Below are 22,196 nucleotides of genomic sequence, written 5' to 3'. Positions count from 1 at the left end.
CGCTATTTGGCTTTCAAGAGGTTTATAGCTAGATCAGGGGATGAATGGGATCGTGAGGTAAACTATGCACCCTCACGGTCGGTCGTGTGCCGTTTGCTAGCGACTCTAAGTCATGTAGTCACATGACGCGATAGCTGTCGGATGTCGTGAATTTATTGGTCAGATTAGGCTTGAATGTGTTTAGATATGCGAGCAGTCTGACGTTACACTGCCTAAAGAATGAAGATACAGTCTGAAAAAATTCTACTACTGAATAAATAGTAGACAGAATTTCCAATAAACTGCCGTTAGACTAGACAAGAGAGTATCATTAAGTAAAAGGATTTTGGAAATCAAAGCTCATCGTAAACCCTTCAAATCAAGACTCTTCCAAACAATACAAATTCTATTTACACAATTGCAGCATACTCTAATCTAAAGAAGACAGCTGCAAACTAAAACCTAACCAACATACTTGAAATCCAGTCCTCTCATGATTTAGAATCAGAGAAATCCCAAACCCTCGTAATCTCAATAAGACTCACGAAGTTATATCTGGAACTTCGATACCTATAAAAATAGACGAAGATGGTGGTATCGTAAACCTACCCTCCAATCATCTGCTCGAATTTGGGCGAAAACGACTGTTCTCCTCCAGGTTAGGAGCGAGGGTTTACATCAGCTGATATTCCGCGATCATGAATATATCAGCGTGTTCGGACTGACGTTCGTTCCGCTGTTAGAGGAAACGAGCGTCTTCCATTAGGCTTATTGGCTAATCCAGCGGCAGTTGGCTGCATCCGCAAATTGTTCAAGGATCGCAGTCCAGTGACCTACGGCTGGATGAATGCAAACCGTTGGACCCGATACCGTCGAAACTGTATCATCTCGGGAGTGATATGGGCTACCCATCTGGATAAGGAGTGGCTCCTGTTTTGCCCTCATCTAACTAGACACTAATGATGCACCACTCATCCTACGTCTTCCATCTTCCTCTGGGGCAGTGTTCCATCCTCTTATGGGATACCTGCCACCGTCTGAACTCTGGAGATCTCTCGGAACTCGGCTCTGTCTCTGTTGCGCGCGCCGTGACTTCATTTCGTCTGGTCACGGAGCTACGAGAACCGATGGAAAGTTTCTTAATATCGGATGGAATTGCGATCCCTGTGCGAAACTTCCAGCGGCTCAACCCGACCCATCGACGTCCGTTGCGAGCGGGACGGTTACGGTGGCCCCTCGTAGGCCGTAGGGATCATTCTTCGGCAATAAATCACGTATGAGAGGAGACAAGATGAAAGGCAAACTGTCCGAGTTTCGAATTTCGTCGAGTTACTAAAGTGTGACACCTTTTGTTGGATTCTATGTCTGTACGAAGCAGTAGAGGGTATGTTATTAATTTCTTGATGCTTTAATACTGAGAATATCGAGGATAATGTATATTAGTTAAGTATGATAACATATCTTTGTAAATGTAAGGAACAGGGTATATATGTATTAGGTACACTGAAAAGTACTGTCGTTTCTTTTACATTGAATTCGAACAAATTTTTAATAAATTTCTATTTTTAACTAATTATATAATCCTCTTCGTTATCAGCAGCCTTTTGTCGTCTAGTGTGTAAATTTTATTATTGTTAAGATGGTCGTGAATAATCTTTTTTTTTGTAAGGCATTGTGAATTCAATTTGATGTCAGGGCAATTTCGAGCAATGGTAACTTCAAAGGACGCAATTATTATATTTAGATTGAATTAAATGCTGTAAATAATATTAATGGAACTTTATAAATTGGAGTAAATAGAAAGGAGTAACTGCGATCTGGAAATTGCTCATTGTCGAGAAGGGATTCGGACGATATCTTTGGGTTTGCAACTCTGGTAGGTACTACCGTTTTAGCATACCGTTCCTGCTTACCTTTGTAGCACTTTCTGTATTGCGGTTTAAAGCGCTCGGAGGATATTGTTTCAGAACATACAATAAATGACTTATCGTCTATCTATCGATCTACATAGTTTTCGTTACTTCTCGATTTTGAGGGAGAAAGCGCCCTTTGCATCAAAGCTACCAGCTCAATATATGCGTATATCTTGTCTCACGAAATGTACCGGAAAATATTTCAAACATAACGGTGATTATTCTTGGCAACTCGAGATATTTGTGTTGACGTGTCTGGAATTCTCAGAAGACGACTCTAGAAACCAGGCAGTCCAAAACGTAAATAAATAATAACACTCCCCTCCCAGTCGTTAAAACCAACTCTATTCTATCGTCGGAACAACGACGATGCTCAGGACGGTTAGGTCAAAGGGGACACGTGGTCGAAATGAAACATTCAACGAGACCAGTGTTTATATTCCGTCGAAATATTCATGGGGCGAACAAATTCCTACTTAAACGATGAACTTTCGCGGTACGAATTCGCGAGGATTTCGCAACGTAAACGATAGCGCGTTCGCGGCAATTGAAACTTTGCGAAAATTAGCCAGATAAAGATAATGCGATAAGGGACGCGGTGCGCAGAGGGAAGATGGGGGTGGGGGGGTGGGGTGAAAAGGGGATGTGGTGGGGTCCATGACGGTGCATTATTTAGTTACTCGCGGCCGAAAGATTGCGGTCGTAAAAAATGTGCACGCGTCCGGGGGGAAGGATTTTTCAGAGTCATTATATAAGGGGAATATTCATTGCGTCCATAACTCTTCTGTAACGTTGCATTTTAATAATACACGAAAAGACTCTCAGAATTGAAAAATCGCGCCACTTAACTCCATCGCCGACCGGATGGGCGGCACAGCGGAGCCTCGACTCGACTCTGGTTACTCGCTTCCGCATCGTCGTGTAATATTTACATAACCGTATTTCTCCTTGCCATGTGTAATTCCTATTTGTTCTAAGAATTTGTGCACCCTGGAGAGGATTACGCGAGTAGATTATATCTTTGCATATTATATTCTGTTTATTATCGTCGAAGGATAACTTTCCAAGCATGTTACACGAGGGACCATTCCACGATTCGAATTTGGTGTGATGTGTGATTCTTATTTGAGCGTTCATTGCACAAATCGATTAACTCCATAAAACAAAAGGCTGAGAAATGCGATGAAATGGTGGCGGAAATAAATTATTTATTATTCAATGGCCAACAAGAATTTTGTCGTTTAATGTCGTTAGTCTTTATTATTCAGGAAAGTCATTATAAATATAGAAAGTTGTGACTATACCAAGTGCTTTGACACTTAAATTTAAGATTGTTCAAAAAGTGATTTGTGCAGTGAACGGCTCATTTGTCGAAGAACAGGTTATTTAAGTAGTGTATGTTTAGCGTAATGAACAAGTTATTATATGTAACGTAAAATCCTAATATAGTCTTGGATTACGAGAAATAATGTACGTAAAACACGAATGATAATAATGATAATTGATTATAACAGCCGGCATTGACTAAATAATGATCTATTTTGTATTAAATATTTTTTCAGTGCACGGACGGCGTTCAACTACGAATTTTAACCCACGAATTTCGTTTTAAATTGATGTTTTTACGTTGTAATATTTAAATGATGTAGATCTCGGTATTTATAACCATGCGTGAGAAGTACGCATGTAGTTCCGCGTTGCCATATTGCAACGACCTGCATAATTTCACCCTGCTTCTTCAACCACGGTTCAAACATGAAATATGCACATTAAGTCGCACCTTCGTTATAGCAATCGGCAACGTCTAAGTCAGTAATGCTCAAAAGTTAGAAGCACCCTTCAATTCTCAGAGAAATATATTATTTCTATTTTGAATAATCTATAAATATTAAAATTCAAATTAGAAAATTAATTTCATAATAGTGTAATCGAAGTGGAACTTCGAGCTTAAAGCGTATGATGTACAATTACTAAATAAATATTAAAATTATACTAGAACACCGAATGGTATATGTAAAGTCTAACAGACCAGTCGAAACGTTAATAAAACCATTACCCTAAAACTACATAAGTACCTATCTTATATTTATACATACAAGCCTCTCTCCAAAACATAAATTTCACAAATCCCAGTTAATACTCAGAAATAATGTTTTCAGCATAGCGTTTCCTGTGCCACGAGCAAAGGTTCGCTTATTTCAGGAGACTAAAGGGTGCTCCAAACTTTTGAACAGCAACGTATAACGAACGAATACGCGTCAGTATAACTCCGTACATCGACTTTTCGTGGATATCGCACAGTGGCGAAGGTTTCTACCAGCGAAAGTATCGCCATCCGAGCGAGTCAAATCGCGCAGAAACGCAGACTGATTGGCTTTTACCGACACGTGACAGGCCCATTTGTAATTTCCAATGGGTTGTACACGTGAAAAAGTAAGCTTGAAGAGCCACGTTTGCGAAACTACTTTGCCGCCTTGAGGGAAACACTCTAGATGTGAACAAAGACTATTGGGACCCATTCGGAAATATCGAAGGGAACGTGCCTCGTTTGTCTGCGTTGTTCTATCGTTTGAGAAAACAACCACGCGCGAAAGTGATAAAAGGGTGGGACAGTGTCCCAAAGTGCCATGATCGACGCGAAACGATAAAACACGTGACGTTTTCAGTAGGAATATAATTGCAGACCGAGCCGTTTTCTAATAGCTGACTAATCATGTGGGTTAAGACTGTACTTTCTAATTATTTGTTTATCATTTCAATTTTAATTTCTGTGCTTTGACTCCCGTCGAGAAATAAATCCTGAGGTGGAAAGAGAAAATGATACAAATACAATATAAATCAACGATTCTATACTTCAAATCTTAATTTTAATTCTACTAATTGTACATCAGAAAATGATTCGAATCCACTAGTCAAGACACTAACAAACTTCAATTAAACTTACCAAAGTGACTCTCAGTCTTTTACATTCACAAGCTCCTGCGCTGAAATTTCTCCTTATTAAAATGTCACGACAATGGAGTATCGTGAAACACGAATCGCCATTGTTAACGAGAGTCTCGACGTACAACAAATGACCGATCTTGAGCTCAACGAAGACGAATAAACAAAAGGTACCGACAGGTACCTACCTTCGACCGCAAATAATGGCTAATACCCATAAGCCAGTGGAAAGAGTAAACACAGTCAGAGGGAACAGAAAAGCTCACGAGCTGGCTCGTTGCCGATGTTTAACGTAACCCAATAACATTGACTTACATCCACCGAATACCACCGAAGGCGTGTTCACGGATCGAATCATGGCATCAAAACGTTTGTCGGCGACATGGTAAACAACCGCGAGCCCAAGTAAATAAACGTCGAATAATGTTGATGCAAGATCCTAATGTGGATTACATTTTAAGCTAGTGAGGTACGGTGCCTTCTGTGAGCGTGGATAAAATAACTGCAAACACGCCAGGGGGAACTTGACAGTTGACGTTTATCGATTATCTGTGAACCTACCAATAGCGGAATATGTAATGCCAACTGTCGAACCGTAACCGCAATGCATCCGCGTCTGACTAGCGACGACCTGTTTCTACTTGAAGGAGTGTCTGACCAGAGTTGAGTGTTTCCCCTTAGTCTAAAGGCGATATTTACATGAACATAATTAGTATATGAATGTTTCGTATACTACGTGGGTTGGCTTATTTCCAAAACGGTAAAGACTGAAGCATTATTATTAAGACTGATTGAGCTTGTCTGACCAATGTCGAATAATTTCCCTTAATTCTAGAGAATACAATGTGCTCTTCCTATGTTTATGACATCGTTGGATCTCTCATTTAACGTGTTTCTTTTTCGAGTAATTCAAATAAAATTGTGTGTTCCATATGTTGAACAAATAAAAATAAACGAGTCGAATAAGAAAAGTAAAAACGTCTGATCGACTTTTTCTATGTACCATTGACATTTAGATTCTCCTCACCATTCCGAAACATCAGTTCCCAAATAAAACAGCATAGAGTCATCCCCTCTTTAATTTCAATTACTTTTATTCAGAAAAAAAGTCTGGCATAAAAGAGTCTAAAGGTCGATTCAGAAAGGTCGATTCACGATGCGTCAGGAGCGAGTAGCTTTTACCTTCCCGTCCGACCATATCCGTAGCGACTCTACTTAAAGAAAGGAACGCGCAAAAGGCACGCTGGAAGGGGGTCGCGGAGAGGGATTCGGGAGACAGAAAAAGGGAGATGTAGGTCAGTTTTCTCGAGCCACCTTCCATAGGTAGGCCGCTCGAAATAATTTAGCGGCGATCGATGCACCTTGCTGAAAATAGAGCCGCTTGGTCGCGGGGTATGTAACGTTACGTGACAATCCGTGGCCCGATGTGTGCACACGTTACTAATGGCTATCGCCCTGTTTCTCGCTCCGACGTTCATTCCTACGTATCCAATTATGTTGACATCTAACGTCCGCATTCTCTTCTACATAACTCCGCGGACTCACGGAGGCGCTGAATGGATCCAAGACGAAGTGTACGAGCTGCTATCGGTGCATCGTCTCCGCTACAAATTCCGTTCTTATTCTTCGATATTAATAATTGTCATTGCTCCTCTACTCGAATTAACGACGAGTAATTTCCTTGGAAGACAATTTCTTTTAATATTGCGAAGGTATTTAATGTGAAAAAAAAAAAATTCAACACGTTCAATTTTCTACTTTCCATTAATTCATAGTACGCTCTCCAATGTCCGAGCGTAACGTAATCAGATTTTCAACCCTGATAGATCCATTTAAGATCGCCGTGTTACGGGTGAGCAACTGGCTCGTCCACAGGTGTGTTTAAGGGCCGCGAAACCTGACATGGGGGCCCTCGGCTCTCACCTTTCGACGCTTCTAGATGTTTCGAAAATTGAGTTTGCGATGGATCGCCGCAGTCTCGCGGCCTGTAACGCGGCGACGATGTTCTAGCTGGCTCGGCGGGAGGGAAGCTTTTACTGCTCCCGTTTCCAGCCCGCTGTCCGTTGGATTTTCCAGCCAAGGCTGCGGAGTATACATAGCCACGGAACACGGGTTATGGGCGAGTTTAACGAAATTTCGAGTCGCTCGCGCAAACTCCAGCTCGGATGGATTTCGAGGATTTTACGCGTGATGAATTTCGTAATTCCGTTACTTTCGGGGGAGTTGGGCAGAGCCCTCTTACAGCGATTCAAGGGAAGTTTCCAACTCTTATCCTTTCTTTCTCTTGCTTGCTTCTAATTCTCTCTGAATTATTTCCTCATTTCTCTGGACGTGATGACTACTTTACTCTTTTCTTCGTATTAACGTTTCTACTGAGCTTGACGTACGCTCATGTGCAGATGCTTAGTTCTCATTGTACCGTGTTTTTTTTTTTTTTTTTTTTTTTTTTTTTTTTTTTAATATTTTTACATTCCTTTATAGAAAAGAAACTTGAGATATTTGCAAAAATTAAAAATGAAGCGGTGAATTCAGTTTTCAATAATTTAAAATTTCCGAACTATTTTACGTGTGTAACTGGTAGTTGTATTATACTTGTAAATGTGATCATTAGGCTGCTTGTACGAGGTATCTGTGAGGCCAAAGACTACCTTCCAATGCCAACATAATTCTCCACCCTTGAAATAGGAGATTGGTATTGCACAACCGTGATTTAAATGAAATAATTTTAAACGAACTACAGGAGAGAAACGACCTGGAGTAATAACAAGAACTAATAACAACAGCAAGCGTCGCGATAAAACCGTTGCGATACATTGTCCAGAAAAATTGTTTGAACGGGATACGAGAAATTTCGAGCAACTTGGATACTAATTGCAGGTCGCTTATACCGAACAGTGGAATATTCAGTAACAAAAAAAAAAAAAAAATATGAAAGCACTCGTTTCCCCGCAGTGTAACAAATACATAAATGAATATTTATGAATGTTTTGCAAGGGCATTCGGAACGAATGAAAAAGTTCCTCTGCTTCATCGATCCGCCTGAATTTTCTGCGGGTTTATGCGCTGCACTGGTGTACCTGACGTTACGTTTTTGACATTGAGCCCAACATCTCCTTCGAAAGTGGACCTAGAACGCTATAGTTATGCAACCATAAAATAATACACGTCATTTTACCACTATCGATGCAGGGGAAAAACATTTCTACGGAATAACTTTAAACAAACACGTGACGAAAATATAAACTTGGGAATGTAAAAGGACCGCTGAATGTATGGTATTGGGGACAAGATAACTTTGAAAATTTCAGAGCGTTTTTATGGCAAAAAAATGTTTTCTGCGTACTATGCTATCCTTCCTTTCTTCACTTAAGTCCTTACTAATATCTTCAGAAACTACAACTTGAAAAAGAAACTAGTTTAGAGGCACTTGCAAATTGCCTACTTTAAGCCTATATATTTTTTCATTTCTATACCAACGATCATTTAATATACCTTGCAAGACTGAATAGGTTTATCCGAAAATTCGTCCAGCAAAGAACGACGTTGAATCAAATTTTATATAATTATAAAGCATGACTGCTAAACATAGAATGTCGCTAAATTAATAATCAATTAACGCACAGCGAATTAATAATTTGTCGACGTTTAAAATTGTCATGGTTGTAACACAGGCGATCGTACAGGTTGATTAAATTTCTGACTGCTAATTGGCACACGCAATCAAACCCGCTTAGCGGCTGTAATTTATCGGCGTAATAATTGCACGGCGTCGAAGGAAAGAGACGACAAGGGACACCGGACTAAATCAGAGGAGAACGGCGCCGTCATCGTTGGTCGAAACGACCAACGAACCGATCGAGAACGACGATGTCGCCGCAATTGATAAACCGCGAGCCCGCGTCCATTATTGCGACGATAACGATGACGTTAGTGTGTTCGTTATAACCGAGCTGCATCGCAATAAGCCTACGGTGAATATTCATTGCCTGCTGCACTCGTCGAGATTCGACGTTTGTTCCATGTGTTCCTCGAATTATCGGTCAATCCCCGTTGTCTGGTCGTGCTAACCATACCAAGCAAACGATTCGTCGTCTAGAATACCACGGAAATTTACCCTCAAAGATTCAACTCAGTTCGTGTCAATAATAAATTTCGTTTGAGTATAAATTTAGAAACACAACGATGTGTATCGAAGAAAGAAATATATTAAACGGTAGCGCAAAGTTTCGTTTAAATCGGAATTTTTAGTTTCGAAAGCTTCTCTTCTTTGATGCTTTTTTTAAAAAATAAGTCACTTTATACTGAGAGACATGAACAAAAAACGTCTGGAGTCAATGTATCTATATACTTAAGTAGCGTATAAATGCTTCGTTTTTATTTGTCTTAGTTGTAAATGAAAGTAGGTTAGCTTCTTTGTAAAGATGAACAAACGAACTATTTTTCAGTTTTACTTCTAGGATTAGTCAGATGTTCTCGTTCTGTTAGAAGTGTATTCCTCTAGCTATGATCTTGTCAATATTTATCGATTTTCTCGTAGTTGGGATACTCGATGTGTTTTCGTATGCGAGAGGTAAATTGACTATTGGAATTAATAATGACGTACGTCAATTTGGTACAGGAAGAAGATGACGGGGACCAAGTATCTAACCTTGGGGAATATCGCGATTAATTGGTCGGGTAAAGAGGCGAAGATGCCAAGCAGAGACGTGTAGACGATGTGGAACACTCCTGAACGAAATTAGACGCACCTTATCTAATGGACTAAGTGGCAATCACCCGTTAGCGTCAAATTATAGTAATACGTACGGCCTTCAATTAAGAGGATCTACCTGACATATTACTCGCAACTACGGACAAGAATCTCCTCCGACATGAATATTCTCTGAGATGCGCTTTTATTAAATTCTGCTTGTATGTAGTCTCAGTGCGAATCTCTTTCAATTGCAGATATAAATTCTATATTGAAGCATTTCACTGATTCTAGGGAGTATTATATATTCCAAAATTCTTGAATAAATCCCTAATGTACAATAACGATTCACACAACGGTATGGGGTGGATGTGGTAAATGTTAAGAAACGTATTATATAATTAAATAAGAATAATCCCGAAATGAACATTGATCCCACTTTCATACAGAACGAACGTCTACCGAATATGTTTAATCACCCGAAAGGCTGATCACAGTTAATTGAACTCCACTTCCCGTGCCAATAATCGAACACTGCTTTCCCGAAACTCCCGGTTGTGAAGTAAGAACGATTAAACTAACCCGGGAAACTGGGAGGTTCTTCGTACAACGTTATGCGATTCCAGAGAGATCAGCGGCCAGATAAACCTGCGCATTGTGAATATCGAGCGTGGAGCCAGAACTATTCGAATAATTTAATATTCGAATGTTTTATAGGTATCCGAATGCTAGGAACAGGCTAAGAAAATTTTGATTATTCGGATAACATTATTGGAATATTTGAGAAATTATAGGAATATAAGAGGACCAAATATAGAGTCAACTTTAAACATTTCATTATATCATACATTTCATTTTGATAAATTTGTTTTGTTGAGTCTTTCCCGAATTACATAAGAATTACAACTGGACGACTCGTGAATGAAAAATACATATATCAAATAGTAGAATAAAATCACGTATCGAATTGCAGTTTTTATTTTGCGAGTGGACAATTTTTATTTAAATCTCCTAGTACCTCAGTAATATGCAAATTTGTATGCAAATTGAGACGTGGATCGTCCGGTGTTATTTGTGTCCCTGTGAAAAGCTGTGTGTACATTTACACGATCGTGTATTTTTTATTATCATCTACTATTCCGAAGAGTACTATTCCAATGTTATTTTGTGGTTTCTGTTTATTGACAGTATGCTCCGTTGGATAGACTTGCAGTTTGGCATTGTTTTTTACGCGAGTTATATTCCCAAAATATCAGCTACAAAATAACAAAAGACTATATTCGACGAACGTATGAAACTGAATGAGAGGAGGAACTATCACAGCTCTAGAGAATTCTATCTCATATTCGCTTCCAAATTATGTACACCAGAGATCCAAAGGTATGTTATCCTAAATAAATTTTACTGGAAATGACGATCTACGTTTTTGATCAAAGATGAACAACGAGACATGGACTAGTTCACCAAATTGTGAAATGCACCGAGGAAAAATATTAAGTTACATTAAATATTAACCTAGCATTTACACTGCTTCTTTAAACCCAACCAAGAACTCTATTTTTCCCCTTTCCTCCAATAAATTCATCAAGCCTATTTCAAGAGCAATAAAGGAAAGGTCGATAAGATTTCGCGGGACACGGGACCACGATCCTCCCCAAGGGGCATCTTCGAGGAACATTGGAAGTTGGAAATGCAGATTTAACAGGCAAATGTCCAACCTTGCCACGGAAGGTATACAGAACAGCGGGGTCGACGGAAATGTGACCGGGCTAATCTCCCGTTAATTAAATGAGCTTCGTGTCCCAAGGTTGCGTCTAAAACGTTTCCCCAGCGTGCTCGTCTAATGCGTCGAGTCAATGAGGTAACGAATTAGAGACGAGCTGAAAATATCTGGCACGTCGGGGACGTCCCATCAGCCCGATCGTTCGAGGGTGAGAGACCGTCGTCGAACAACCTATGCCCAGGCTCGACAATACATTCGCCGCGACGCTCGTAATTAGAGAGAAACTTGACGATTTAGTGGCCATTCGAGCTACGCTTCGTTGGCTAACCGGTAACTGCGAAAGACACTTTAAGGACCCTCTTAATGCACCTGACTACAGCGACTCCCCGGCTGGCAACGCCATTGCGCAACCGTGTCGGAGCGGAGGTTTCGAGGATGAGCGCGAGGATGATTATCGTCTGGCGGCTCGAGAACCTGGGAAACCCTGGAACGGGAAACCACTAAAGGGTTCACAGGGAATTCTCTACGAGGTGTCGATGAATACTTGATTAATTATGGGGAGGGGAGCATACGCGTCTGCGAATTTAGGAACGTGATGTTAACGTATTTCTGAGGAGTGTACTTAATTTTGAAGGAAGATCGATTACCCTAAATCTGTTGGTAGTTTTTTTTTGAGCGATCTCAACCCTTTCAGATCTGGTGTCCACAATTGAGGATACAAAATATTATTATACATCACCGATACCATCGTTTAGGGCAAAATAGAAAAGACCAGTTTTACTCGAAAACTACACTATTAGCATTTCATTTTTTTATTTTTTTTTATACTAATTTTACTCCTAGTTAAAGACCTAAAGATAAATTACGTTAGTATGAGAAAAAAATAACTCGGGACTGAAAGGGTTAACACGTTGACTGGTATTTTCGTTGGATTCAAGTGAAATTCGTGTTTATTTAATTATGAATAGACGGATGTTTATCCAGTCGTGAGAAATCGAAATATGGTGAATTGCTTGAGAATGTGTACAAATGCAAAAATGTATACAATATCAGGAATAGTATACATGTTATACAGTTTAGAATATGAGACATTTTTTGCATTAATATTAGTGAGCATTTCTGAGAGAGTATTCTATTTTCTTCAATATCTAATTAACCTTGAATTTACTCAAAACTGGTATGCAGCATTGATACAATTCTGTTCATATCACTTCTTCATGAAAAGGTTAATTCTTCTTTAATGTCACTTTGTCAAGCTTCATAAACAGTGAGAGCAATTTCTTTTTCACTATTGTCTGAGTCACTGTCAATTTAAAACGAGTCCTTCTCATTTAACGTATTATAACTAAAGTGGATGAAATGAAACAGAGAAACAGTAAATCTTGTTTTTGACTCTTTACCTAATATTTTGAAATAAATACTAAATTGCTCGCTAGAGTGCTTTAGATCCTGTGAGCTTTGCATTTCTTAATGACACATGCTAAATAAAAGAGGACACATTACTTTCGAAATTTACAGATCGACAACAGATTTTATTCGAATGTCTGATCATCTTATAAACAAAATATTTTATAAATTGAAATGAAAACCTGAAATTAAACCTTCAAAAAGTTTAAATTGAAAATAAAATTCGAAAGCTCTTGTTTCGGCAATCGACTTTACGTTGCGTTACTTAGATTAGGCAATCATAGAAATGTAATTTTTGAAGCATTCTAAAACTATGTACGTTCCTAACTACACTATTATGGCTGATGAACATAGTAATCGATAAATGATTGGCACGAGTGTATGAATGTGAATTCTACATCGAAACAAATGCTTAGATGAAAAATGTAACAGAACCCGTCGGTTCCGCTCTATCTAGATGAATTGGTCAAGCTAATTATTCCAAATCTCTATGACTAATCTCCAAATCGGCTACCGTTCGTAACTCATTAATTCAAACACAAAACGGAAACGTTCTCCTGCACGTTTTGCGTAGGAAAAATGCATGGAGCATAAGTCACAATTAAACTTGAAACTTTCTAAAGAAGAAAAGCAGGGGTTCTGGCAATCGCGGGGTCCATTAAAAGAGCAATTAAACGAGGTGTTAGGAAACCACCTACGCAGCACAGTAATCTACTAAACAACACTTGGATATTTCAGGATATTCTACTGTGCTGCGGAGGAACTTTCCTCGAACCATGCAGGGTGGAGATTGGGGGAAACATTTCTGAGGATTAGAGAAAGTATTTCTGAATGTTGTTGCAAGGTACACGAAAGAACATACCGTGGTGGAATAATTGAAAATGAGAATATTGAAAATGAAAACGAAAGACATCGGTGGTATTTAAACTTTTGCCTCAGGTGGCAAATGATTGCGAAATAAACTATATTAATTGCTTTATCGTTATTGAATGGAACTAATTGTTTGAACTGTGCTAGGGTAAGGCAGGGTGATTCCGACCATGGGGTGTACACGACCATTGCTCTCAAAGTGAGAAAAAAAATATTTGCTTTATTATTCTTATAGGTCCTGATATTCCTAAAGTTACAGTGATGTTTATTTGAAAATATTATATGCTGTAAAATTCTACATTGATTAATATCTTGACTATTTAACAAATAAGTCGTCTCTCTTTAAAATTATATCTCTTTCAAATCAACACGATACATTCTACTCTACTTCAACCCTCCATTCCATAGATTTTATTTTCCCCGTTCGAAACAAAAATAATTTCTCCCTACACATCCGAGAACCACCTATTAAACACCCTTAAAAAAAAAAAAGCATCACGTGCAACGATCCCGTGCAATTCCCCCAGAATTAACTCTACAACGTTTCCCCTCATTGAACTGCCAATGGAACAGTACATTTCATTCCCAAGAGTCTAATTTACATTTACGGAAAACAACAACCCCAAGATTTCTTTCCACATGGTCGATAATCAAAGATTTAATTTCAATTTCTTAAAAGTGGTCGGAATCACCGTTGAACCTGCCCCGAAGCTCTTCGCGATCGAACTCGAGGGGTTCGCAGTTAGAAATTTATCCGTGGAGCGGAAACGAAGCGTATGAGGAGGCGGGAGGAACGTTTCGGAAGACGCAACCGGGTTATACGTGCACACTTAGAGGGCATTCTTTATTCAAGGGAAAGCTGCCGGGCCAATATTCATTCTTGTCTGCGTTGTACTGGCAGACATCCAGTTGCTCTGAAGCAAGGTTACTCACGAATTTCGCGCGAGATTTATGCAGCTATTATTTCCAGGGAAATGCACTCAAGGCCACCCTCGTCTAAACACGAACACACTTCATAACCATTCGTTCCCCGTGCGCTATCTTCGTTGCTAATAACGCGCCATTAACGCAACGTCGGGTCGCGGCGCGAAAATGTGGCCAGGCCAGCCGTGGGTAGGCATTAAAATGGAAATCAATGTCTGCCCTGCGGGTGGAGGAACTGAGAAGGGGGGGTCTGGTGGGTTCGAGGGGGTTGGGGTTGGAATAGTGCAAGAGACCTCGTCGATTAAGAAGTCGTTCGGTTCGTTTTAAGTGAAACAGAAGATTGAAATTCGTGCAACGAAAGGTTTCTTTTTTTACAATTACCTTTGCTTGCTCGGTGGGATGCCGTCTCCTTTCGATATTGAATTTCTGTTGATTTATCTGGGGAAAAAAATAGCAGGATTTGATGTGCGCGAAGAAAAGGTGCGAAGTAGAGATTTATTTATTTACTGTTCTTTTTTTTTTTGTTTTTATTTAGATCGCCAGTGAACGTACAGTTTCTCGCCACCGCAAAGAAAACAATGAAACGTAGAATCGAATCGCGATGAATAACAGAAACGAAATAACATGAAACGGAATCGTAAGTTTTCTTCGGAGTTTGTGAGATCACCGAACTACTGAAATGTTTTTTTGGCAGCGCTTGCGAGAAATTAATATGAAAAATCGCTCGGACGAATCGAGAGGCGAAAGACGGAAAGAAAATAGAAGACCGCAGGGGAGAAAAAGGAACGGCAAGGAAACGAGAGAGCAAAGTCAATTGGCGGAACGTGAATTGAGAGAGATAGAGAGAGAAAAAATCAGTGAAAAAAAAAAAGAATTATAGAAAGGAAGGATTCGACGAGCCAGCGTCGCACGGACGAATTAATTCGCGGAACTCTCGTCGGAGACGCTCGACTGCGTTTCAGTGCAGTTCCTAAGCCCCACGAAAGCTCGAGCGTTTCGAAAAGCACCAAGTTCGACGTGCGTCGCGACGCGCTTCGGAAGTTCGAGCCATTCGGGAATTTCAAACGAATCCCGTGGAGGGACGAGGGGAGCTCGTTAAGTACCGCCAATACTTGTAACACACGAAAGATTTACCAGCGAAACGATGCACCTGTAACGGAGGGAGGTTGTCCAATCCTTCTTGGCCGATTGCTGGGCTTTAATGGAAGGAGCCAAGTTTCGCCAAAATAAACTCTACTTTGGAAATTAATTTCGAGAAGACGAATGCAGGTCTTAACTTTTCCATTTAGAATGTAATTATGGATATCTGGTGGCCTAAGAAAATAATTTTTTAGTTTTATGTATGCGTTAAACTTTCTTGAAAATAATTCGTCTAGAAACGTGTAACTTCGAGTTAAACCCGTGGAAAAAGTAAAACAGTGACTATGTGATTCCTTTTTATTGGAAAAAAAGAAGCTGTTCCATTTTTATTTATAAAAATAGTAGTTTGCAAAACAACTTCACCGGTGTGGTACGAAATTAAACACTACAAGAATAACCAGCTTCAAGGAAATTTCAATATGTTTATTCTTGAAGCTTATATCCCTATAGAGTGACACCTGAACTTCCTAAAATTGGCTTTTTCAATCAATCGCTTGCAGTGCCATATTTATCACACATACACAAGTAAATAAGACCTTTTCTTAACCTCTGAGGTACGCCTACATATTGTTGAAAAGGAAAAGTCATGACTTGCATTCACTTCTTTGAAATTAATTTCTAAAGGGACTTTATTTTAGAGACGTTCTTTAGGAATTAATTGTAGTGGAACTATACAGTCGACAATATTTAACTTGTAATTAATAAATGTGCATTGTTCCCCGAGCAGAAGAATATTTTTAATCCTTCATAAATACTCCTACTTTCCGATTTGCAAGGAAGAATAACCCATTTGTTTGATTTGTTCGAGAATTATCGAGCAGAGGAATCAAGTTATCAGTTCGCTGGTATCGGTGAATATCACACATGTTCTAGGGGATTTTGTTAACCCAAGGTCTGAGATATTTCGCGGCTGGGAGAGAAATTTCGAACCAGTTGGGAGTTTTCGCTAAATCTTTCCCGAAGAGTGAAAGTTTCCTTGGAGTCTCGAAACATACCGTCCAAGTTTCCCAAGCCAGGTACGACGGGAAACATTAAACGCATAATGAAGAATTCATCCCGTTAATAACTTAACGCATCTCCCCTGTAACGAAAGCTCTCAAAGATTACCGAACTTGCTATTTAACGATAAAATACGACGCGAAACGTGGTAACGAGTCCAACTTAAGATATGGCGGCTAGGAGAAAACGAGAACGATGAAATTCTATAGAAAAAAAGGACCAACGTGATAAACCTGAAACGCTAAAAGCACTGAAGTCTGGCTTCCAGACGAAAACTAGACCTCTCGGTAATCAGAAACCTTGAGGAATAATGATCGAATTCGGGTCAAATGTCGGAGAGACGAGGTTTTATCTTTGGAACCAACTATCAGTTCTCACATCATTCACGCTTCTAGCCACTGGGAATATATTCACGGTGAAAGTTAAATACTTCAATTAAAAATTAAAGCATACTTATTTGATCAAACTCCTAATTTTCAATGCGTTACTTCACGCAGAATGATTGATTTTGATTTTATTCTCAATAGATCTCAATTTGACTTGAATTATTGGGTCAAACGTATCTTATACGTAGTGTACTTTTAAAATGAGCAATTTCGTAAATAATTGATAAGAACATTTCCATCAATATGCCATGATTTATGAAGAGGACCCACCCTCGAGTCGAAAACTCTTTACTTTAAATGTGTGCTCAATGGTTACAAGCGCGACTGTATTTTTTTTTTTTTTTTTTTTGTAGTTTGCCACGAGCCTGCGGTTTTATAAGTGTGTATATCAATCGTTACGTTCAACTGTTTCAATATAAACGCAAAGTAACATCGACGATCCGAACGCCAGATGCGGTCGTATCATGGCTAATTGCGTATGCATAATAAAGCAAGTATGGCTAGGTATCGAACGAAACATGATGTACGTAAATTCCGTGAAAACAGAACGCTGGTCGTTGTATACTTTAACAAAATATCACGTCGCGTAAACAGTATCGGTTGTCCACGAATGGCATCAACGTGAGTGACGAAACCATAATTATTATCGTCGGTGTGGCGCAAATTAAGCGTATGAGGACCGTGAATACTCGCACGTTGGACACCAATTTATTAACTGCGAAACGTAAATGTCAATTCAAATAGCGGACAATATTTTAAATAAACACGATGTGGATACCGCGCGAAATTTATTTAATATCGAGACGCATAAATGCTTTCCTATGAACACGTTTTCAACTGGTCTTTTTCAGACTTATGATAAAATTGAGATATTTATGAAAAAAAGTAGAATGATTTCTTAAATAATTGTAGAATAAAAGAGAAGATCGGATGTTGTTTTTCAACATTTTCCAATGATAATTTCACGAGATGTACTCGTCTATTCAACTTTGAACTTCCTAGAAACTGTAGACGCCTTTCCAATATCTGCAGCTACTCAAGTATCTCGCCAAAATAATTGTATTAGCCCCATCCAAGTAGACGTAACCCTTCAAGGGACGTGATATAATAATGCCGCCAAAAAGTCAAAATATTTCCAATCGAAATCACAGCATTCTCCAGATCGATACGTCTCCTTTCGTGGACCTGTCGCACGGGCCGAAAAACGTCTCCGTCACGGAGTTCCCTCATTTTCCCGACGAAAGTACAAAACCAAGCAGACAAATCCCGTGAACGAGGAAGAGGGTTGAAAGGTTCGACGTATTTCCAGTTCCGGCGCGACAGTTTCCCCTCCCTCGTTGTGTTGGAAAGCGCAGGGACTGCGGATGGCCGCGGTTCACAGTCCCATGGGAATTCTGATTACTGATTTACGAGGTTCCGGTTCTGCGAAGAGCCGATCCCTTTCTCGAGAAGGCAGCCAGGACCCGGCGCAGATGCCACGAACGCGCACCAAGAGAGGTAAATCCTATCAGAAGTACTTAGAGTTCGGCATTGCCACTCTCTTGCTCCGTGGCTCGTCGCTCGTAACTGGCAGCGGTTCCACCCTAGTTAACTCCCTCGCCTCGTCCTTTATCTCCCCTATCGGGGCTTGATTGGGCCACGACCAAGAATTAACTTGGCCCTACTGCGTCCATGTTATGCCACTTGCACGGGGACAGGTGTAATTCACGGAAGAACGCATCGTGTGCACCGAAGGTAAAAGATTCTTTAAATTAAACGTGAATGTTGATACAGTGGGAAGTTCCAGGACAGTGGAATTCTATTATTTCTGTTTGTGTAACACTTTATAACAATTACTTTTATAACAAATTTTTATAGGGAATTTTATAACAATTACTATTGTGTTGGCAGTTGTTCAACTGCTTTTACCTCCAAAATGAGAAGAGTGTATAACGTAGAAAGTCGCTGAATATTTGAGTACGTATACTTTGAATATGTACATTTAAATACGATTTCATTATTAATTGTTTCCATTCTGAAATACTCTACTGCGTGTTTACGTATGTCTCATCAATTATTACGTCAGATTATTTTAAACAACACGGAATGGAACTTTGGAATTAAGTAACAATATCGCACGAGAGTATTAAACGGGTGTTGTATTGGGACATTTTTATTAAAAGGTCTCAGTGTATTTATTCTACATTTAGACAGTAAACAGGACTCTTTATTATTTCAATTTGCGCGCGTTTGCGATGAGGAAAATTCTCCAAGTTTTAATTAGGTCTCGAGAAACTTTGGAGTGGCTTCCTGCCCTTGATAGTATTAACATAAACCAAGGGTTGTAATAGATTTAGGACACGTGTATATATAATTACTTCGGGTTTTACGGTCATCTCTCCAAGATAAAGTCAGAGTTTACATTTCAGGATAAAATCTCAGATACTACATAGTTTAGATTATGAATATTCTTTTCTTAATACATTTCGTTGCAAGTGTACCTTGATATTCATTTTATTTTACATTACCGGGAGATTTTATATGAATGCAAACTATGATGACGAATACTTGGTACATTTACAACCCGTTAATTTTCTCTTTACTCTATGTGCGCTTAAAAATTTATATATTCTGAATTTCTACGCGTAACAAAGTGTACTGAATATTTACAACATGTTTAAGTCTCAAAGCCAGCAAAACGCGCAGCTCCACGTCAGGTTAGCGCACCCTCTTTACGCTTTAGCATACACGTGTACTCCTCAGAACGCGTCAGAAAATTTCAAACGGTACCCTTACAAGTTCATAAACAAGTCTACGAAAAGCCCAACCAGTATGCCCTAAATTTGCCATTATCCAGGTGTTCCAATAATTCATTTCCCCAACGAGAATCTTCACATAAAAACAAGAATAAAAATTAAATAAAACCTGCGAATCTTCGAAAGGATACGGAACACAACGACGCAATCTGTATTCCTTTCCCTCTCGGGTCGCATTTTAAAGCAACAGGGAACCAGGAGCTCACTTTACGCACGTAATGGCGACTATCTTCGTTGTCGGTAGGTTTTGCTACTCTAGTCGCGGTTAAGAGCGAACGAGGCCGCAACAAGAAACAAGGGAAAAAAATTAGAGCGATCCCTTTTATTTCCGTAACAACGGAAATGTTAAAGAAGCGTGTACGTTATTCCCGCGGGCGACGGCGGGGGAAGGAAGAAACGATACTCGACTATGGTCTCCAGCGACCATCTTATGGCCTCGACGCGAATGGCTACGTGAAAACGTGTGCACTCGCACCGGGGAAAAATGTACGCGGGGAAGAGCGAGTAAGAGCATCGGCCCATGTCGAGAACCGAGTAAATGGTGCATCGTGTTACTTAGCTTTTAACGGGAATTAATACGAGTTACGACTTCCAACGCGGAAATTTCTCGAGACCATAAAACCTCCCATGGATTACTATCCAAGATTAGAAAGAATTCGCTGCTTGTTTCCATCTGAGGGGACCCAACGGCGATAATATTTAAAAGTCGAGAGCTGGAGATTAACTCGGTCGTGGAAATTATGATTACGTTTCAACGCGCGGGCTGAATGCTCAAAGGTAATGGATTAACGTTTCAAGTACGGTGATGAATATGTAAAAAATTATTTAATGAAAGTTGGCTGTTATTGACAGTTGATAGGTGTAAAGAGAGTTGCGATACATCGTTAGTATTTGCAACAGGATCCAGGGTTAATACCAGCCACGATGATCACCGATGACCATTTTAAATGAAGGATGTGTTTCATAATTATTTGCAATGAATGAATTCTAAATATTTTTGACGATTTTAGTAAGGCTACCGTCGTGAAGAATTATGTTAAATAATTAGTGCGCTATTGAAGTGGATATTTCGAGTTTTTACAAAATTAAACGAGGCTCAAGAAGAAGATTATCGAGGAGGATTTATAAATAGCAAGCTATGACGTTGGCAAAAGTATCTGAAATTTTGCTAATCGTTTTATAAGTGTAATGAAAATAATTATTCACCTAAACTATACAGAATGTTCCTGCAATCTGTGTTGAAGTACAAACTCCGTTTACGCTGAAACTTAAAGACGCTACGTGACAAGGAGTTCGCGAACCGTGTTTGTCAAGACATTTTCCTGGCTTTGGGACCTAAAGTGTGACTGCAAATTTAACACCATGCTATAAACCTTCTGTACATTCTGTTGCTCGTGGAAATTCTGGCTATGTATATTTTTCAGTAGTTATAAACTCGAGAAAACTTCTTGTAATATTGTTATAACAATCTTCCCAGCTTGCATTATGTGAACGATACTATAGAAGGAAAACTATGAATATTAAAGGACAAAATAATCATTAAATAAAATGTATGGAAAGGCGTCATATTCCAACCAATAATAGTATTTCAGATAGTCGGAAGGTCACCTTTATAATTTCTCAAGTTTGTCGATCGCACTGGGATCAAATTGTCACCTAAATAAAAGGAACCATAATGCCACGCAAATCCCAATGAAATAAAGAAACAAGCCTTCTACATTGAATTCACTAGTTCCTATCTCGCGACACCATCTGTGTTCACGTTTGAATCGTCCTCCTCGAATGAATACTGCGTACAAACGTCCGTAATTTGCCTTGGAACGTATTCGAAACTTATCAATTTGAATATAAAACCGCGAAATGGTCCCCGTAGCGACACAAGAAACCGCTTCCTTTGTCGCGCGTTAAACACCCAACCGCTACGAGAAAGTTTCGGTTCCAACAATGGAGTCGTGGAAAGTTTCACGGTAAACGGGTACAAAAAGAAAAAGAAAGCTCCGTGCGAAACGGATGCCACAGGCAACGAGAGCGCGGTCAACTACTTAGCATTATTTGCAGTTTAACGGTCAAACGATATCGTCCCGTGCAAAGTCGTTTGCAGACATTTGTTGCATCACGCCGTGTGACAACTGTCAGAGGACATGGCGGAGAAATATCGAGGAACCCGGGCAAATATAGGAGAAGGAGGGTTTCTTCGTTCCAGTTGGCCGTGACACATGTGAGAAGCAACATTTTCGCGTACGTGTCGCAGGGACGTCTACGATATCGCGGGGATATATCGACAACGACGCGTATATCGTTAGATGTTACGCGTTTGTATTAAAACTGACGTGTAAAAAAGACATCAGAATTTTTCCAGGCTCTCCTGAAATCGATAGGAGATGGAAATCCGAAATTTCACGCATGATCAATTCGGATAGCAATTCG

At 39.6% G+C, this 22,196-nt stretch overlaps 1 protein-coding gene across 9 annotated transcripts in view; it reads right to left on the bottom strand.

Moving 5' to 3' along the window:
• LOC128884643 (dystrophin, isoforms A/C/F/G/H) overlaps positions 1–22,196 on the bottom strand; it is a 572,670-nt gene that overhangs the window by 282,159 nt on the left and 268,315 nt on the right. For 8 of the 9 annotated variants that reach the window (XM_054138171.1, XM_054138189.1, XM_054138199.1 and 5 more), the window contains one exon: positions 14,831–14,887. The exons of the other annotated variant lie outside the window; for it this stretch is intronic. In XM_054138171.1, coding sequence (XP_053994146.1) covers positions 14,831–14,887 — 57 coding nt within the window. The remainder of the gene's footprint in view (positions 1–14,830; positions 14,888–22,196) is intronic. 9 annotated transcript variants of the gene reach the window in all.

This window comes from Hylaeus volcanicus, chromosome 1 (genome assembly GCF_026283585.1).
Source record: "Hylaeus volcanicus isolate JK05 chromosome 1, UHH_iyHylVolc1.0_haploid, whole genome shotgun sequence".
In the NCBI taxonomy this organism is placed as follows: Eukaryota; Metazoa; Arthropoda; class Insecta; order Hymenoptera; family Colletidae; genus Hylaeus; species Hylaeus volcanicus.
The sequence above is the reverse complement of the archived record's forward strand: the minus strand, read 5'-3'. Positions and strand labels throughout refer to the sequence as shown.